Below are 18,249 nucleotides of genomic sequence, written 5' to 3'. Positions count from 1 at the left end.
CTGAGTCCATGCGCCACAACTAGAGAGAAGCCTGTGCACTGCCACTAAGACCCAACACAGCCCAATAAAACAAATTTAAACAACACTGCCTGCAAGGGTAACAGCCCACCTGGTGGTGCTGCCCCTGAACCCTGGCTGAGACCGGGAGGGAGGGAGGGACAGAGGGAAGGAGGAGGGAGAGATACATTTTGAAACACACAAACAAGGTCAAGTCTCAATTTTCAGAAGGCAGGTAACCTACAGCACAGGTTAACAGACACGATTGTGTTTCAGTTCTCTCCATCAGAATGACACAGATTAGGTACTGCTGTCACTCATTGACCTAATCCTTATTAAACTGTCTTTGAAACCAAGATACATGGCTTTTGCTGTTAATCTATGGAATGAGATGCCACATATATTAAAAAAAAAAAGTTATGCTTAAGCTGGTCTGAGGGACTGGTGCCCAGTTAGAAGGCAGGGAAGGAGGGAGTTCTGAATTCCCTGAGAGGATAAAGAGAGCCCGTAAAGTCTCTATTTTTATTAAATCCCGTCTTTTTAACTGTTTGCAATATTGAGAAGTTCCCATTTTAAAGGCATGTGAAATTTTGTCACATGTGTTCAGAAGCTACACATAAACTGTAATTCTATACTCTATCAGACATTGCTTTCTGGTAAGATGTGGATAAATCACACATTGAAACTCCATAAAACCTCTTCCCACAGGAGAAAGGAAATAAGGAGAAAGCAAAGTTTGAAAAAGGAGCTTCTTACCTCTTTCTGGCTTCCTCATACTGCCAGTTAAGCCTGACTCGATCCACAAGCCTTGTTTTATCATCAAAGACGAACTTTTTGGAACAGAAGGAAGATAAACAAGGGGGGGAGACATGTTAAAAACCCATTTTCAAAAGAGAAAATTCACCTAAACTTCCAGCAGCAATGAAGAATATTTTAATTCACCTTCCAATTTCCATTTTTCAAAAGTCTGGAAGGAAACACACCAATAACAGCTGCCACCTCTGGTCATCGGGAGTTGGGAATGGGACTGGTTAAAACTTTGGTTGTTCCAACACTGGTGGATTTTTTTTTTTAAATAGTGGACGTACACTTGTCTATTTTGTAATTCCCAACAGCAAATTAAGTTTGAAAAGAAATAGAGAATTCCTCAAAGTTGATACAAAAGCAAAAAAATTCATCCCAACTTGTGGAGTACATGCATGCTATGATGAAGCAAGCTGCCATTCTGGAGAGGTTCCTATAGTAAGGAATAGAAGCTCTCAGTCCAACAATCTGTGATGAACTGAATCCTGCCAACAATCATGTAAGCCTGGAAGTGAACCCTTCCCAATCAAGCTTTCTGATGAGACTGCAACCCTAGCTAATACCTTGATTACAGTTTCCTGAGAGCCCCTGAAGCAGAAGATACAGCACAGTTTCCTGATCCACAGTACAAGTGTGAGATAATAAATGTGTGCTGTTTTCAAATGCTAGGTATCAGGAGTGTTTTGTTATGCAGCAATAACTAACTAATACAGTTAAAGTCTTTTGATATATTTTTCAATAACAAGATGTAGTAGAAAGCACAGGGATTTAGGGATCAGAGTTGCTGATTCAAACCCAGATCTGCCTCTCCCTGGCTACATAATCTTAGGTAACCTGGCACCTGGACTCCCTCAGCTGACAAAAGAGGATAGAAATGACGACTTAAATCGAAGTAACAGTCATGAAGCTGCCAACTCAGGGCCAGCCCCAGTAAACTCATAATGACAATTTACTGCTAAAATTATTATAGTAGTATAACCAGCCACTCCCCACCCGACGTTTTTTAGAAAGTCTTATCTAAATCATTACAGAACCTTCAGTCTTACCTGTTTCTCTCAAACGAGGTAAGAGCCTATAAAAATTCTAATTCTAACCTTATATTAAGCAGCAATGGGTTATTCATGGAATTCAATACACATTGTACTTTCCTTTTCTCATACCAAAATCTTTAGGCAAAAATGCCAGACAGTTTTGACTTACAGATTCTTCTCTGTCTTAAACCTGGTCAAAAAATGTCCAAAGTGTACTTTTGAGAACAATGAGGGGAACACTGCAAATAGGCAGTTCAGGACATCCAGGACACCAGAGGCATTATTTCCTATATGATATTCCCCTCAAAGATGCACTATTTGTTGACATTTTAAAATATTAGTTAATTATTTAAAACCCACAGTTTTTTAGTCAATGGTTTTCCCTTCTTTTGTTTCTTTTTATTTGTTTACTTTTAGGAGGGCATTCTGCATTTCATTGATATCTCAACTTTACTTAGTGAGCCCTAAGAAAAAGAAGCCATACAAATAGGTTTTCCATTTGTAACAAATGAATGTAAAACTTCACTCAATGGCAGTACAACAGTAGTGTCTAAGTATTCACTGCCCTGCTTCACATGATGGCTGCCAATTCTGCTTTGGTGGCTAACGCAAGGCTTCACTAATTATCAAAAGGGGCATTATGAAATTCTTCCAAGTCCCAAACAAAATTAATTTCAATTCAATTTCCTGACATTCTCTTAGAATAAGAAATAGCATCAAAGTATAACCCAAGGGTGACACAGCCACAAAGCTGCTGAAAATCACTGGTCTAAGCCAGAGCTCAGAGAACTGCAGCCCAAAGGATGAATGTAGCCCACCACCTCTTTATGTAAATAGAGTTTTACTGGAACAAGCCCCACCCACCCATTCATAGATGACTATGGCAGAGACTGCACAGCTGGCAAAGCCTAAAACACTTATTATCGGGACCTTGGCAGAAAAAGTTAGCTGATCCATGCTGTAAGGAGTCCTACATCTGTCAAAAAAACAGCTGAACTCAACTCTCAAAAGGATTCTGCCTTTTAAAAAAATCTAATTTATGAAGAGAAAGGTAATAAGCCATTCAATTGCTTCCCAGGCCCCTCTGAACCTTCAAGATGCCTGGATGTAAAAAAAAAAACCATATTCTTTCTTCAAACTTAATGGCACAAAAGCCAAAACCCTTTTGAAGGGAAAGTGGAAAATTTAAACAAATGGGTGATGGCCACATGAAAGCAGCCGTTTTGCTGTCTCTCTGGGCATCTTCAGTTCTCCCCCCCACCCCCCCTCCCCCGCCTGGTGAGCATACCTCGCCTATGATGTCAGTCTGAGAGCCAGCATCGCAAAACTGGTGAGATAAAGACTCGCCCAGTGCGCCTGCACCGGGAGGGAACTCCTGCAGAGGGTCGTTAAGAGAACAGCTATTCCTGAAGCCATCAGTCAGCTTGGCCAGGCTCTAGAACAGAAGGGAACAAGCAACTTGAACAGCCATGGCAATGCATCTCTTCCCTTTCCAAGCAGTCATTTCTTTCCCATTCCAAGTTGGCAGCCTCATTCCTGGAGAGCAGGCCCACCCCAACCCCATTCTCATGAGATTCCAAAGAAATGTTGATCAGCACATGCACCTTTCATGAAACTCGTAGTGATTTAAGTCAGATGGCAACTGAGTCCTCCTGGCAGCATGGGAATAATACAGAGAACACTGAGGGACCGTTTTTACTGGGTTTTTTTTTTAAACCTTTGTGTTTCCTAAAAAAAAAATCAGCCTTCCCTCCAAAAAAGCCAGAAACATACGGAGTAGAAAGGCAGTTGACAGGGGCTGGAGGGCTCTGGACAATGAAGAGATGCTGGTCAAAGGGTCCAAAGTCCCATGTTTTAAGAAGAATGTGCGTGCCTGTGTGCTCAGTTGCATCTCTTTGTGATCCCATGGACTGTAGCCCACCTGTTCATGGATTTCCCAGGTGAGAACATTGGAGTGGGTTGCCATGCCCTCCTCCAGGGAATCCTCCTGACCCAGGGATTGAACTCGCGTCTCTTGCACTGGCAGGTGGATTCTTTACCGTCTGAGCCACCAGGAAAGCAGGAGGAATAAGTCCCGGATCTTAGGTCCACAGCACAGTAAGTACAGCTAGCAATACTGGAGTGAAGGTCTGAAAGTTGCTAAGAGTAGATCTTAGAAGTCCTTAGCACAGAAAAATCAAGGTACCCGTGTGAGGTGACAGACGTGCGAACTCATTTTATTGTGGTAATCATTTCACAATAGATGTGTCTATCAAACCAGCACGTACACCTTAAATTTATAAAATTTTATTTGTCAACTGTACCTCAGTAGAGCGAAGGGGAGGGGAGATAGCATTCCTATCTGAAATGTTCCTTCAATAAATAATTCCATCAGAGAGGAATGCTACCTGGAGATCTTCAAAACCACACAGAAGGTGAAAACAACTCCCAGACTATGCTCACATATTCTTATAAGCAAATTTTTTTCAGTCATAATTCTACAGGGTCAAAGTCATCTTATATGGATGTCAGTAGGCCAAAGATTAGAGTAAGTATAAATTCTGGTACCTGGAACCCCCTTCGGGTGAAAGTTCAAGAGAAACCAGATTTTTTAAGATTTTTAATAGACTGCAGACATGAGATGCCCAGGTGCAGTAGACCCCCAGGCAGGTGCCTCTGGATCTAGACAAAGGTGTCCTGGGATGGGCCAAGACTGTTCTCTTTGTATAAGAAAGACAAAACAACTTATTCGATTTTACTAGATGAAGACACTGCTTGTGTGTCTCCCTGGAGTGTCTCAGAGAAGATGCTGGGGTCTGAGGCTTCTTCCAGAAATTCTAACTCCAGCCTCCATGGTACGGAACCCACTCGAGGCAACTAGGTGTCATTTACCTCTCATGACCTGGAACTACAGGGCATCTGAAAATACAGATTTCTGTATCCTACCCCCAGAGAGTCTAATCTAGGAGTTCTGGGGTGTGGCCTGGTAATCTGCAATTGAACAAGCACCCTGGGGACACTCCAGCCTCACATCCTTGACATTAGGAAGCACTGCCATGCAAGGCGGTCATGTGCGCACCTGTTGCACTTGGCCTAAGAAGGTGAGCTTTGCTCCCATGTCCTTGTGTGTTTTACATGCTGCAGAATTGAGACAAACGCCTACCAGTGCCAGGTGCCGACTCAGTGAACTGAGCTGGAAAGAAAACCCACGATGGTGAGCATCAAATGCATTCCGGCATGGAGCAAGAGCCCGGCATGCGTCCCTTGGCAAAAACTCAGTTTTTTCTAAAAATAACAGAAGCTACAGGAGTTCAAGTGGCAAAAAAATAAACCTGTATAAAGTCTACCCTCATGGTGGAATACTATGCAGCCATACAGAGCTACAGGCCCAGCTTTCTGCGAGGGCAACTGATCACGTGTCCACACCATCACGTGTCTGTATAAACACTAGCAGGACACACAAGAAGGTCATAACAGTAGTTATAGGAGGTGAGAAAATGGGGTGACAGCAAGACTCTTATGATACACTTTTAAAATTACTTTGGTTATTAGACAATATAAATGTGTCACCCCTTACTGTAGCCTGAATTATGTCCTGCAAGAAGATGCTTCAGTCCTAACCCCCAGAACCTGGGAATACGTGCTTATTTGGAAGGAAAAGTCTGCAGATGAAATCAAATTAAGATGAGAACAGGTTCTAATCCAATGATTGGTGCCCTTATAAGAAGAAAAAATTTATATGCAGAGATGTGATCACAAAGGCAGAGACTAGAGTGATGCATCTGTAAGCTGAGGAACACCAAGGACTGCCAGCAGCCCCCAGAGGCTGGAAGAGGCAAGGAAGGACCTCCCCCAGAGCCTTCAGACAGACCGTGGCCCTGCCGCACCTTGACATCAGACTCTCGTCCTCCAGACTGGGAGAGAATAAACTCCTGTTGTTCTAAGCCACCTGGTATGTGGTTCTTTGTCATGGCAACCCTAGGAAACTAACATGCACATTTTAAAATATTTATATATAGAAGATATCAAATAGACATATTTATTGTACAAACATGTATGTGTTTAAAATTTGCATGATTATATAATAACAATATAATATACATATATATATTTTAAATGTTTCAGTAAAGGATAGTTAGATAACCCTGGCATTATGAACATGCTTAAAAAAGGGAAATAAATAAATAAAGGAACGACACGCAGGAGGGCAGAGAGACAGATGTGGACTCTGAAGAGCTCCCCAGCTTCTTACTTGCATCAGATCCCGCCTTTCCTTCTCGCCTGTATAAATGGCTTTCTTGATGGTCCTGAGCTCGCTCATTATAGCCTGTGCCTCATCCAGTTTGTAGTTGGTGTGAGCATTAGACATCTTGCGATCAATCCTGGTTCAAAAAGAAATAAAAGAGTCATTCTGTGCAAGAGTGTAACATCCCCTTAAACAGTAATAATCCAGAACTTCAAAACTTTATAGAAGGGTGGGGAACAGCTAAAAAAGCAATATTTTGGCAAAGGAAAAAAAAGATCCCATAAGCCCTTCCTTGTTCTTGGTGAATACAAGGAGATAAAACTGGTGGTGGATGTTTCCCTCTGCTCCGAGCATCTTCTATAGTCAGGGACATGACAGGAAAGATTCCTAATCATTTCCAAAGATTTTAAACTTCCCTCTCTGAGAGTAGGATCATGTCTTATTCGTTTATCCCCAGCATCTCAGTTAGTAGTCCAAAATGTCTATTAAGTAAACGTACCAATGAAATCTGTGTACAAGAATATATGGGAAACAGCAAAAAGTAGTGAAGTTTCAATACTGATGCCCTGCACAAAACTTGGGAAGTCTTATGTCTCCTCTATTTTTTGTTCCTTTATCCTGGTGCTAATTTATTACTCCCTCTCTAGTATTCCTGTTCCATTCAAACATCCATTCATCCTTCCTTCATTCTATCCCTGCATCCCAATGTGGCCTGGCCACGTGTTTTTCCATTTTAGATGTTCTATGGAGAATCAAGAGTCTCTGATGCAAGGCAGACACAAAGGCCATCCATCTCCCATCACTACGTCTGCCAAGGAAGTGGTTCAACTTTTCTAGCAGAGAAGTTAGACTCATTTACATAATAATGTCTCCTGATATCCATCTTATGATAAAAGGCTCTCCAATATATCTCATTTAATGTCACAAATCACAACAGACATAACCTGATGAAGTCTGTAGAAAAGGGTGACATCATTTCAACACAGAAAACCCAAGGCCAGAAAAGTGTGATTTCTCCTTAACAGTTAATAACCAAGGCCTTTGCTACTACAGATGTACTGACTCCTCTAGAAAGAAAACTACATACAGCAAAGGGATTATTACCTGACACTGACACTCCTATAGAGAAATGAAACTTGACTGCAACACACAAAATGTTCTCAACTGCTTAGAAGTCAATGTTCATCGAATGGTCACAGAGTACAGACACACAGTCGCTGTTAAGGCCACAATGTGAGACGCTAACCCCATCGGCTCCGGTTTCATACTTGGGTGTTGTGATTTCTTTATCGCTTTCAGTAGCAACAAAGCCTAAGTGCAGCCATCAGTAAAGCCCGGGACAGAGCCAGCCACCTAAGGCACCATCAGCTGATGGCTTGGAGGAAAACAGGCCCCAGTTCCCACCAGGGAGAGAGAACAGCAAACCCTGTAATACATCTCACCAGCAGATGCCACAGAGCCCCCCGACCCTCCCCCTCCAAGAACAAAAGTTCAACTTCAAGGCGGCAGGCCTCAGCCCTGACCTTAGCTCCACCCAAGGAGCTCTGAGACCTCAAAAAGGAATGAAGACTGACCGAGAGCAGCTGTTTTCACTCTGTCCCAAGGCTGTCCCAGCCTGGTGAGCTGGGGTCGCTGAAGGGAGAGCCCACCCACGAGTTGGGGCCCCTCACCGTTCGGCAAGCCCTTCCCTTCGTTCCATCTCAGACAGTCTGCTTCCATAGAAGATGTCATTGGAGGGGAAGGATGGGGAAAAGATTGCACATGTTTTAACAAAAAAGTATGCAAGCTCTTAGAAAAGATGATCTCAAAGTTCTAGGAATCTCTGAAATGTAACTGTTTAAAAAGTTACGAATTATTATAGAATATGCAATTACGTGAAATGATACTATTATGTGAGTATAACCTTACAGAGACATTTTATATTTGATCTGATTAAATTATATGCATTTGATTAAATCATGCATGCATGCATGCAGGCATGCTGAGTTGCTACAGCTGGGTCTGACTCTATGCGACTCTATGGACTATCACCTGCCAGGTTCCCCTGTCCATGGGATTCTCCAGCTAAGAATACTGGAATGGGTTGCTGTGTCCTCCCTCCAGGTGATCTTCCCGACCTAGGAATCGAACCCATGTCTCTTACGTCTCCTTCACTGGCAGAATTCTTTACCACTTCTTTACTACCTAGGAAGTCCCTGATTAAATTATACAAGTATCTATTTGTTTGAATTATATAAGTATGTGTTTGATTAAATTAGATAAGTATATAAATAGCATATTACAATAGTTCACGTATCAAACACCTACTAGGTGACTGTCTTGCTGCATGCTTTATGCCTCACCTCATTTAATCCCCTGAACAGGTTTATGAGATAAGCATAATCTTTCCAGACTTTGTGATGCAAAAATTGAGGCTCAGAGAGACTAAGTGGCCTAAGAGGACAAGCTAAGATGTGGCAGACCCACAACTGAAACCCACATCTCCCAGCTCTCAAGTCCAAATTGGAGTTTTTCCATTTTAGCTGTTCGATGGAAAAACTTGGTGCAGCTAATGGCCCTCGCTACCCGCTGGTACACTCCTGCTCAGGGTGGCCAGGGTAGGGTCCGTATGCTTTGGTAAGGGGAAGAAGCAGGCTCCACAGAACTCTAACCACTTCCATCTGTCAACTGTGATCAATTTTCATCTAACAAAAACCTCAAAGGACAGGAACTCTCTTTTATATCACATCTGCAAAATTCGTTTATTTGGGAGCTTTCAAATTCCCTCTAAAACGCAGCCTTCACTTTTCACTCAACATTCAGCCAGGAAGATTGAATGACTGGCTCAAGGTCACACAGCGAGGTCCACACTGAGGCCCTTCCCGCCACACTCAGCCTCTTCTGTCACCAGGCTAGCAATACACTCAAGCTCAAGGCCTCCAAAGTGACACCGTATCAAATCTGAGGACTGGCCACACAGTCAGATGGCGGACGAAAGCAGACTGACACTCTTTACAGCCTGCCTTTGAAAGAAACTGTCAGTGAGACAAGAAGCGCGTTAAAAGTGTTAGTCACTCAGTCGCATCTGACTCTGTGTGACCCCATGCACCGTAGCCCGCCAGCCTCCTCTGTTCACGGGGATCCTCCAGGCAAGAATACTGGAGTGGGTTGCCATGCCCTCCTCCAGGGGATCTTCCTGACCCAGGGATCAAACCCAGGTCTCCTGCTTTGCAGGTGGATTCTTTACTGTCTGAGCCACCAGGGAAGCCAGAGAAAAGGCGCGGCAGCAGACGCTGATGGCACACTGCCGAGAAGGCATTTTTGAGGCGTTTCTCACCAACCTCCCCCTGCCCTCAAGCATCTGTATTTCTTGTTCAACTTAAGATGTCAAGAGAACTGCACTGGCAAAAATCAAACTGAACGAATTCTTCAACCCACATCTTGGAGGAAAGGGCCACCAGGTCTTGAAAGGTCGCCCACGTTAATAGCACATGTTACAACCCCCAAGAAGGAGGAGTCTTGTTATGACTCTACCTTTTACATCACTGGTGCTGGCAGGCAGCCTTGAACGAACCAGAATCCTGAAGAGCTTCTGGCAGCTTCTATCAGCCGTCGGTCCCATGTGGAACACCAGATCCGTCCCACGACTGGGAACAACACTCTTTTTGTTTCCGCCCCCACTTCTGTAGGTTTTACTGTTATCTGAGGAGCCTCTGAGCTATGGTAACAGGATATCCTGCTCTAAGCCTGTGTGGACTGCGGACAAGCCCATGCTCTCCTGAAATCTGTAAATCCCCTCAGAGAGAAAATGCTAATTCCAAGATCTAACACTGCCTCACCATGACACGAACACTCCTCAGACGGCACTCACTCTGAGTCACTGAAGGAGACACATGGGCTTAACTCCATCAAGGCATCCCAAGATGGAAGACAGTCATCAAGCAATTAAAAGGCTCGAAGCACAGACCCAGGGGCTGATAAGGGGTTACCGGCACGTTTAGCGAGCACCCACCTCTATGATTTGAACAGCAGTGGTAGAAATAAGATTTCTTCAAACACAAAATAGTACAATAAGGAGCAGAGAAGAAATGCTGGAGAGCAGTTAATAAGAAGGCTCTAGGGGGCTTCTCTGGTGGCTCAGTGGTAAAGAATCTACCTGCTAATGCGAGGGACACAGGTTCGATCCTTGGTCTGGGAAGATTCCACGTGTCACAACTACTTAGCTTGTGCCCTAGAATTAGGGCTGCAGTTCATGGGATCACAAAGAGCTGGACATGACTGAGCGACTGAGTGCACACGCACACAAACACACACATACACACACACATGAGGCAACCAAAGAGTGTGTACCTCCTGATCAAAGTAACACCACCAGCTACAAACCATACTTAACCTCCAAAAGAATAGAAAATGCAATGGAACTTGAGTCAGATCAAGCCCGTAGGATTAATGACACCAGTTTACATAAATAAAGAGCAGGGGACAGAGGAGCATGTGAAATGATGCCATGTACATTCCTGTAGCAAAATCCAGGATTGGGGCAATTCTTTGGGACAAGGAGAGTAGCTTCTTCAACAAGTAAGTTGTCAAAAGGAAGAAATGAAGGAAAAAAGAAAAAGGGAGAGGGGGGTAGAGATGAAGAGACACACTAACCACACGTATGGTGTGGACCTAGTCTAAACCTGGACCCAAACAAACCAGGGAGGTGGGGAAAAACTCGCTGGAGAATGGACAACTTGAAGAGATTACTACTAAGTGGCACAGGTATTAGTTATATTTTCAAAAGGAGTCCGTAACTTTAGGAGACATTTATGGACTAAATACGATTCTGGAATTTGCTTCAACAACGTGGTAAAAGCTTGGGCAATGAGGCTGTGTAGCTGTGTGACAAAACAAGACTGGCCATTGTGCAGTTAGCTGTAGAAGTGGGGAGACAGGTACAGGAAGGTTCCCTTATACTATTCTCTTCACTTTTGTGTACGTTTGACATTTTCCATCATTAAAAGTTTATATATAGTACACACACACACACACACAAACACACACATTCTATCATTAACCCAGAGATTGTGTTCACAGCCAGTTCCCATCTACAAAAATTAACAACGCACACAGACTTAAAAAAAAAATACAAAAGGCTCTTTTTTCCTCACTTGGACCCAAGCGTAATGATGGATTTCCTTGCTAGCCAGGAAAGTTCACCAAGATAAACAAGTCGAGTTTAAAATGTTGTGAGTCGCCAAACTCTCAGTGAGGTGCCCTGGAAAAAAATACATGGGATATTCTGGGAAGCAAGAACAGCAGAAACTTTTCTGGAGGGAAATCTAGGGTTTCTGCCTTAAGTCGAGGTTGGTAATAATATCTGAGAAGCCCATTGACATACAACAGTACACGTATTATCTGTGTTCAGAGTCAGGATTTTGCAGTAGGGGTGGGGTAATCACATTATCGATGCTTACCTGAGGTTTTCCCAATTTCTCAATAAAGCATACCAATCCGCATGATGTGATCCAAACACAAGAGCCAGTCTTCAATACCAGAAAAATAAAGAGGCTGTTTTCATCTTATACATGGCCTGTGTAACTCAGAGGAAGGTATAAGGCCACTTTTTCACTGGCACAGCACTGTATTAACAAATAAGCATGGCACGAGCACTCCTGTTTTCTCTTCTTCCTGAGAAGTCATGTCATAGCATAGAGTGATCGTGCTCAATGACAACACAGCAGCCAACCAGAAACTGCTTCGAGAGGCAGTTTCATCTGGAAAGCTGGGCTGGGACACCCCAAGACCAAGGCCAGGTCCAGAGCTTTCCTTCAGGCCACCCCTCAGCCTCCACGGGGGAAGGTGGGTATTCCCATAGGCTCTGCCACAGAGTGAGGCCCATCCCCTTGGCAGGGGCCATGCTTACCATTGCTAACCCCACACAAGAGGGCTTGCAAAGGAAAGCAGAAAGAGGATCAAACAGCACTGGCATTTTTTCTGCAGGCTCATACTCCACTCTGGCTGCAGGTGTAAACTGACAACTTTCTGTACCGGCTTCTGCTTCCTGTCCCATAAACCTGGAGAAATTGAGGCCACCTTTTTCAAGTCTTAAAATAATTCTGAGGTTTCTCCTGATCGCTCACAGGTAAGTAAAGAATCTGCCTGCTAACTCAGGAGACATGGGTTCGATCCCTCATCCGGGAAGATCCCACATGCCATGGAACAGCTGAGTCCGTATGCCACAACTACTGAGCCTGTGCTCCAGAGTCCGGGGACCACAACTGCTGAAGCTCACATGCGAGAGCCCATGCTCCACAGGAGAAACCCTCGCAGCAACACAGACAGCACAGCCAAAAATTAGTAAATATTCTTTTAAAGAATGCCTGCCTACAAGAGATGAAGTTACTTCCTAGCAATGCCAAGGGGAAGCGGTTTTCTCACACACACGCACGCGCACGTGCGTGCGCGCACACACACACTGCTGCAGGTAGTGGCAGAGAAAGCAAAAAGCCGACTGTAAGGTTAAAAGCTTGCAGCTCATGCTAAGCACGTGGCCAAATCCCACCACAAGGGGGACCTGCAGGGGACATGGTAGTGTCTCAGGGCCAGAAAAGCCAAGCCCTCCAAGCAGGACCCAGCTCACCTTTGTATGGTATCTCCCATGGTGTCTATAATACATCCTCAATAAAGAAGCAGGCAAACAAGTCGTCAGCCAAAGCAATCCTGGGTGAGTAAGAAAGTGAATCTCTACCTCACACTGAACAACAGGGTTTGATGTGCCCAGTCATTACCCTTTATGTGAGGCTGCAGTCATTACCTTTGGCAAACACTAACATTCCGTGTTCCCTCTTTATAAAGAATGATACATCTGACACGCGGTCCCTGCGTCTACACACAGGATGCCAAGAGAGTGGCACGCTGCCCCTGTTTACCAAGAATCGTAGCCACATGGATTCCCGTCATTTGCTGAAGGCTGACTGCAGCAGGCGTTGTTGCTGTCCTCAGACAATTTAGCCTAACAGTCACTGCTATGGACTGAATGTTCACGTCCCCTCAAATTCTTAGGGTGAATCCTAATCCCCAATGGGAAGTTGTTTGGAAATGGGTCCTTTAGGGGGTTATTAGATTTAGATGAAGTTATGAGGGTGGGCCCCATGAAGGGACCACTGTCCTTAAAGAAAGAGAAGAAACACCAGAGACCAGAGGCCCCCACCACACAACAGCACCATGTCAAGACACAGTCAAAAGGCTCATAATGGATTTGCCAGTGCCTTGACCTTGGACTTCAGGCCTCTGGAACCAGGAAAAGTCAATGTCTGCTCTTTAAGTCACTCAGTCTAAAGTATTTTGTCACAGCAGTCAAACTCAACCACATGAGAAGAGTCAGCGTAGAAGGTGTGAAGCACAAGCCCAAGCTCAGCAAGTGAAACCAGGATCTGAATCAAAAGGAAACAGACTTAGGACCAACAGGCATGCAAAACCCTTTCTAGAGAAATTCTTGCAGACCACCAATACCACCATTTACACAGTAACTACTATTCACTTAATTTGCTCACTTCATAGAATTCACAAATAATGAGAACTTCATCTCTGAACTCTCAGTAGGGACAGAGTTCTAATTGCAAAGATGTTAACAGGAGGATGACCTATAGATCAGGCTGCCCGACAGAATGTTCTGTGTAGATACATGATAAGTTGCTCTGTCGTGTCTCTTTGTGACCCCATGGACTACAGCTCACCAGTCTCGCTATCCATGGCATTCTCCAGGCACGAATACTGGAGTGGGTTGCCATTTCCTTCTCCAGGGGAGTGTGAGGATGTAAATAGCCTATTATCTGTGCTGCCCAATGCAGGGGCCACTAGCTTAGTGGTCCTCCATGTGGGACACACGTGCCCTCCAGGAAACGCTTGGCAATATCTGGAGACATTTTTGGCTGTCACAACTGGGTGAGAGGCTGCTACCGGCACATAGGAGGTCAAGGCCAGGGATGCTGTTAAACATCCTATAGTGCACAGGACAGTTCCCACCATAAACCGATATCTGGCCCAAAAAGTCATGAGCACTAAGGTGGAGAAGATTTGCACTAGACACACAAGATTACTGAGCATTTCAGATGTGGCTAATGAGACTGGGGACTAACAGTTTAACTTTATTTAGTTTTAATTAATCTAAATTTTAGAACTAAAACACTGAAGAGACTAAAACTAGCCAAGCAGGAATTCAAATGGAAATAGTCTTCTGTGTTTTAGACAGCTAGCTATCAAGAATGTACACAAATATTACACTAAAGATCTTGCTTCCCAAGGAAACAAGAACAAGGTATCTTCAAGGAAAAGAGATCTGATGCTTACGACTGGTACATAACGAGCATAAACAAAAAGCAAACACCCATGAAGCTTTAAGACACACGTCCTGGCATGGAAGAGGTCAGCCCAACAGGAAACCACAGGGAAACGCTCCCCCCGTCACCACAGGCCACTCACTCTTGCAGGGTCTCCACTCCCTTCTCTTTGTACTGCAGTTCTTGCTTCATCTGGGTCAGCTCTCGTTTTAATCTGGAAAGCTAAAGACAAATGACATATTTTTTTTTCCAAAAGCATGCTGTGAAAAATGGTTTTTCTACCATTGTTAGCACTGTCCTCTCAGTTTCTGATTGGCTAGCAATTCCCTGGGTCACCCTCTTGCCAAGACCTTCCATCAACAGGCCTAACACACAGCCCTGGCAGAGGAGCCAGCTGACTGAGGCACACAAGGCCTGGATCCCCAACAGCTTTCTGCCCACAGGGAACCCTGGAATCGTCAATGATGTTCTTTTCAGGGTATTAACTGACATAATGCAATGAGCAAACTCTGTCATGCTTTTCTTTTTTTTTTTTCATCCTCCCTTCTGTTTGAAGTCCCACATAGGAGACACTGTTGCTCAAAGCATGGCTTTGGGTACCTGGAACTCAGTCACAGAGAGTGCTTATTTAAAACAGGTGCTAGGACTCACTCCAGACCTGTGTTAAAACTGGGGGGTGGCCTGGAGTTTTCCTTTTGAACTGATGCCCCCAGTGTTTTTGAGGGTGTGCTAGAATATGAGAGCCATAGCACTCAAAGAGATGCTCTGATTTAGGGACTGAGACACCAGGACCGGAGCCTTGGGCTCCAAGACGTCTCCCGTCCCTCCTTCCAGACACGCATGACAAAGGCTGAAGGGATGGGACATGATGGCACCCAAAGAACTGGGCACCACTGGGAAGGCGCCTTAGAAGCTTCTGATCAAACACTATGGCAGGCACAATTTCTCTGGGAATACAGCCACCAGGAAAGAACAGCAGACAGATGCTAAACCTGCTGAGAGTCATTCAGTCCTCTGAGGTTGGGCCCTGACTTTGCCAAAAATTTCCAAATGGGGGGTGAATCTAGACTTATGAAACACAGAGGGGTACAGGCGATTTTTTTGTTAGATAGGTTGAGGCTTTTCTCCTCCTATTGGAAAAAATAGTAGAAAGTATAACCAAATGTAGTAATAATAATTCATGAAATTGAAAATCTTACTAAAATATGAATGTGAGACACACTGACCATCATATAATGAACGATGATAAGTGATGTTAGGTACAAATATACACAGGGTTTCTAGTTGTGAAAATATTCATTTTACTCACCCTATCCCGACGACTTGCTATCTCTGCCTTAATTTGGTATGGGTCGTACTTTGTATTTGTTGAATATCCAGAGAAGGCTAAATAGAAGGAAAACATTTTATTTTATAATGGATCCTTTAACGTAAACAAACACACATAAACAGGAACTTCTAAATCACTATATTAAGTAATGAATTCCCAGTCTCAGATTTCCAAGTTGGTCCTCACTCCTAAGAACGTACATCTCACTATCTTGAATCTTGATTTTGATTTTTCACATAATGACCTTCTTCTTGATTCTACATAATAAAATATATAGCTATAGGTAAATCAAAACTCTGTTTACTTCAACTGCAAAACTGTCAGGTTTAAAAACCACATATACACAGGAGGTGGGGGTGGGGGAGGTATGGTTATGGTATAGAAAACTATTCTTTATGGTGAAAACAGTACATATGGTATGAAACCACTTTTACTTCCTTTTAAAATGTACACACTATGGAAGTCACTGGAAGGACAGAACTCAAAAGCTGACTGATCTTCTCAATGGTCTCACTGCAAAAGATTTTATATTTACTCTCTTCATATCTATTGCTTCCACACGAATGATTTTTGACATAGAAAAGGAAAAAAAACCTAAAGATTTGTAAAATGAAAAAGACTACTTCCTAGTCACATGCCAGTATGTGGCAGGCTTGAGTGTTCATGGTGTTGCCTCCCCAAGAACCGAAGTGAAGTACCCACACTTTTATTCTAGCAGTTTGTTTTTGATGGATATTCCGCTAAATCAGATCGCATAGCTAAATGCTTTCTTCAGCAGTGCAGCACGTATGATTTAAAGTCTTGTAACAGACACAGCATCGTGGTTACAGATGGCCAATACCTGGGGGTGAAGGAGACACACTTGGCCACCCAGTTGCATGCTGAGCATAGTCAAGCCTTCTCTGCTGTCTCAGCAACTGGAGCAGCACACAGCCACTTCTAATTTCTATCACCCCGTCCACTTCTCTGCATCCCTTTCTCTTCATGCTCCTGTCTCCTTTCTCTGAGGCCTTGCAGCTACAGTGACTTGCTTCCTGTCCCTCCCTGAGCTGTGTAGGTTCCTCTTCTTTCTTCATCTGAGAGTCGCCCCACATTTATGGAATCTGCCTCTGGGTCATTTTCATTAGTTTCACCTGTTCATAAGAGCCATCTGCAAGGCCATCATCCATTCTTTTTAAACTTTAAACTTTTTATTTTGTATTGGGATATAGCTGATTAACAGTGTTGTGATAGTTTCATGGGCACAGCAGAGAGACTCAACCACACATATGCATGTATCCATTCTCCCCTAAATCCCCCTCCCATCCAGGCTGCCACAGGACAATGAGCACAGTTCCAAGTCAGCATCCATTCTTTAACTCCTTTGATCTGGGTGCAAAAGACTGTCATTCAGGTAACTTAGATGCCAACATCTAGAAGCTAGTTTATAATCATGTCCTGATTTAATACTGGAGAAGATGGCTCAAGGCCATCAAGTGATTTAAATGGCAAGATTATTTAATATCCTCAAATAGAACCACATCCCAAGTTAATCTGAGCTCTCCAGATGTCTCCTTAAAAAAAAAAAAAAAAAAAAAACAGTTCTATGGAATGTCTACTATTGAAGCCCCATCAGTCAGAATTTCAAATTACTACAATCTACTGGAAATAAATACCTGGAGGAGCTAATTATTTGTCAACTTTACCTCAAATGTTCTTAGAATTCTAATCTCCTCAAAACACAGAGTAAAATGTTTTTAAAACAGAATTCTTTCTTAGATGAAGAACATCTATTTCCAAATCCGAGAACCTCCATTTTGCCTGACTCTTTGGTCTCATTTAAAATCAGTAAGGAAAGGAACACCTCAAACAATGATCTTAAAGAGACAGAAATTATTTCTACAAAATCTCCACATTTAACTCCTGGGACGTAAGTTTCCCAGGCCCGAGTGGAAGGGACTTCCACTGGGGCCCAGACAACAAGCCAATGAGCGAAGGGCTTCCTGACTCCTTCCATGTGTGTCCGCTTGTCACGTTGTAGGCAAGGAAGACAATGCCAACAGTTACTGCCTGGGATCTTTTCCATTCCAAACTGAAAGTAACCCCACCACCAAAGTCCAGGGAAGTTAACTGCAATGTTAAACATCAGGAACAATGATCTGAAATCACTGCCAAAACTCTTGTCTGCAATTTCATAGGGTAAATTAGTGAAGAGACTTGAAGTTCATATACACTGCAGGGTCTGGATGGATAGACACAGGGCAACCTGCCGCCCAGTTCTCCCACATAGCTAAGAGTCCTGAGGCTCTCAGGCATCTGTCTCTCCCCCAGGACACTCAGCCTGGGCCAGTCCTAGAGGGGATCCTGACATACTAAGACATCACTGAGCTGCCGAGTCCACCAATGGGGAGGCCACCCCCACCTTGGACACTGCTAGGTCACAACCGATGGCCTTACTGTTCAGGCCCAGGGGAGTTTGTCTTCTCTGTTACTTATAAATGAAACCATCCTAAATGATGAAAGGTTTTACTTATGGATACCATTCATGTTACTTTTGCTATGGTCTCTAAAACTATACAA

General features: G+C 43.7%; 1 protein-coding gene across 4 annotated transcripts in view; it reads right to left on the bottom strand.

Annotated features, from left to right (window-relative positions):
- The window catches only part of WWC3 (WWC family member 3), a 109,433-nt gene that overhangs the window by 39,113 nt on the left and 52,071 nt on the right, over positions 1–18,249 (bottom strand). For 2 of the 4 annotated variants that reach the window (XM_065915149.1, XM_065915150.1), the window contains 6 exons: positions 15,670–15,746; positions 14,503–14,582; positions 6,064–6,193; positions 5,699–5,797; positions 3,121–3,267; positions 754–827 (listed from right to left, as the gene is read on the bottom strand). In XM_065915149.1, the coding sequence (XP_065771221.1) occupies positions 754–827; positions 3,121–3,267; positions 5,699–5,797; positions 6,064–6,193; positions 14,503–14,582; positions 15,670–15,746 (607 nt within the window). The remainder of the gene's footprint in view (positions 1–753; positions 828–3,120; positions 3,268–5,698; positions 5,798–6,063; positions 6,194–14,502; positions 14,583–15,669; positions 15,747–18,249) is intronic. The other 2 variants (XM_065915151.1, XM_065915152.1) reach the window with 1 other exon arrangement.

This window comes from Muntiacus reevesi, chromosome X (assembly GCF_963930625.1).
Source record: "Muntiacus reevesi chromosome X, mMunRee1.1, whole genome shotgun sequence".
NCBI lineage: Eukaryota > Metazoa > Chordata > Mammalia > Artiodactyla > Cervidae > Muntiacus > Muntiacus reevesi.
This window is presented reverse-complemented; position numbering and strand designations above follow the sequence as displayed.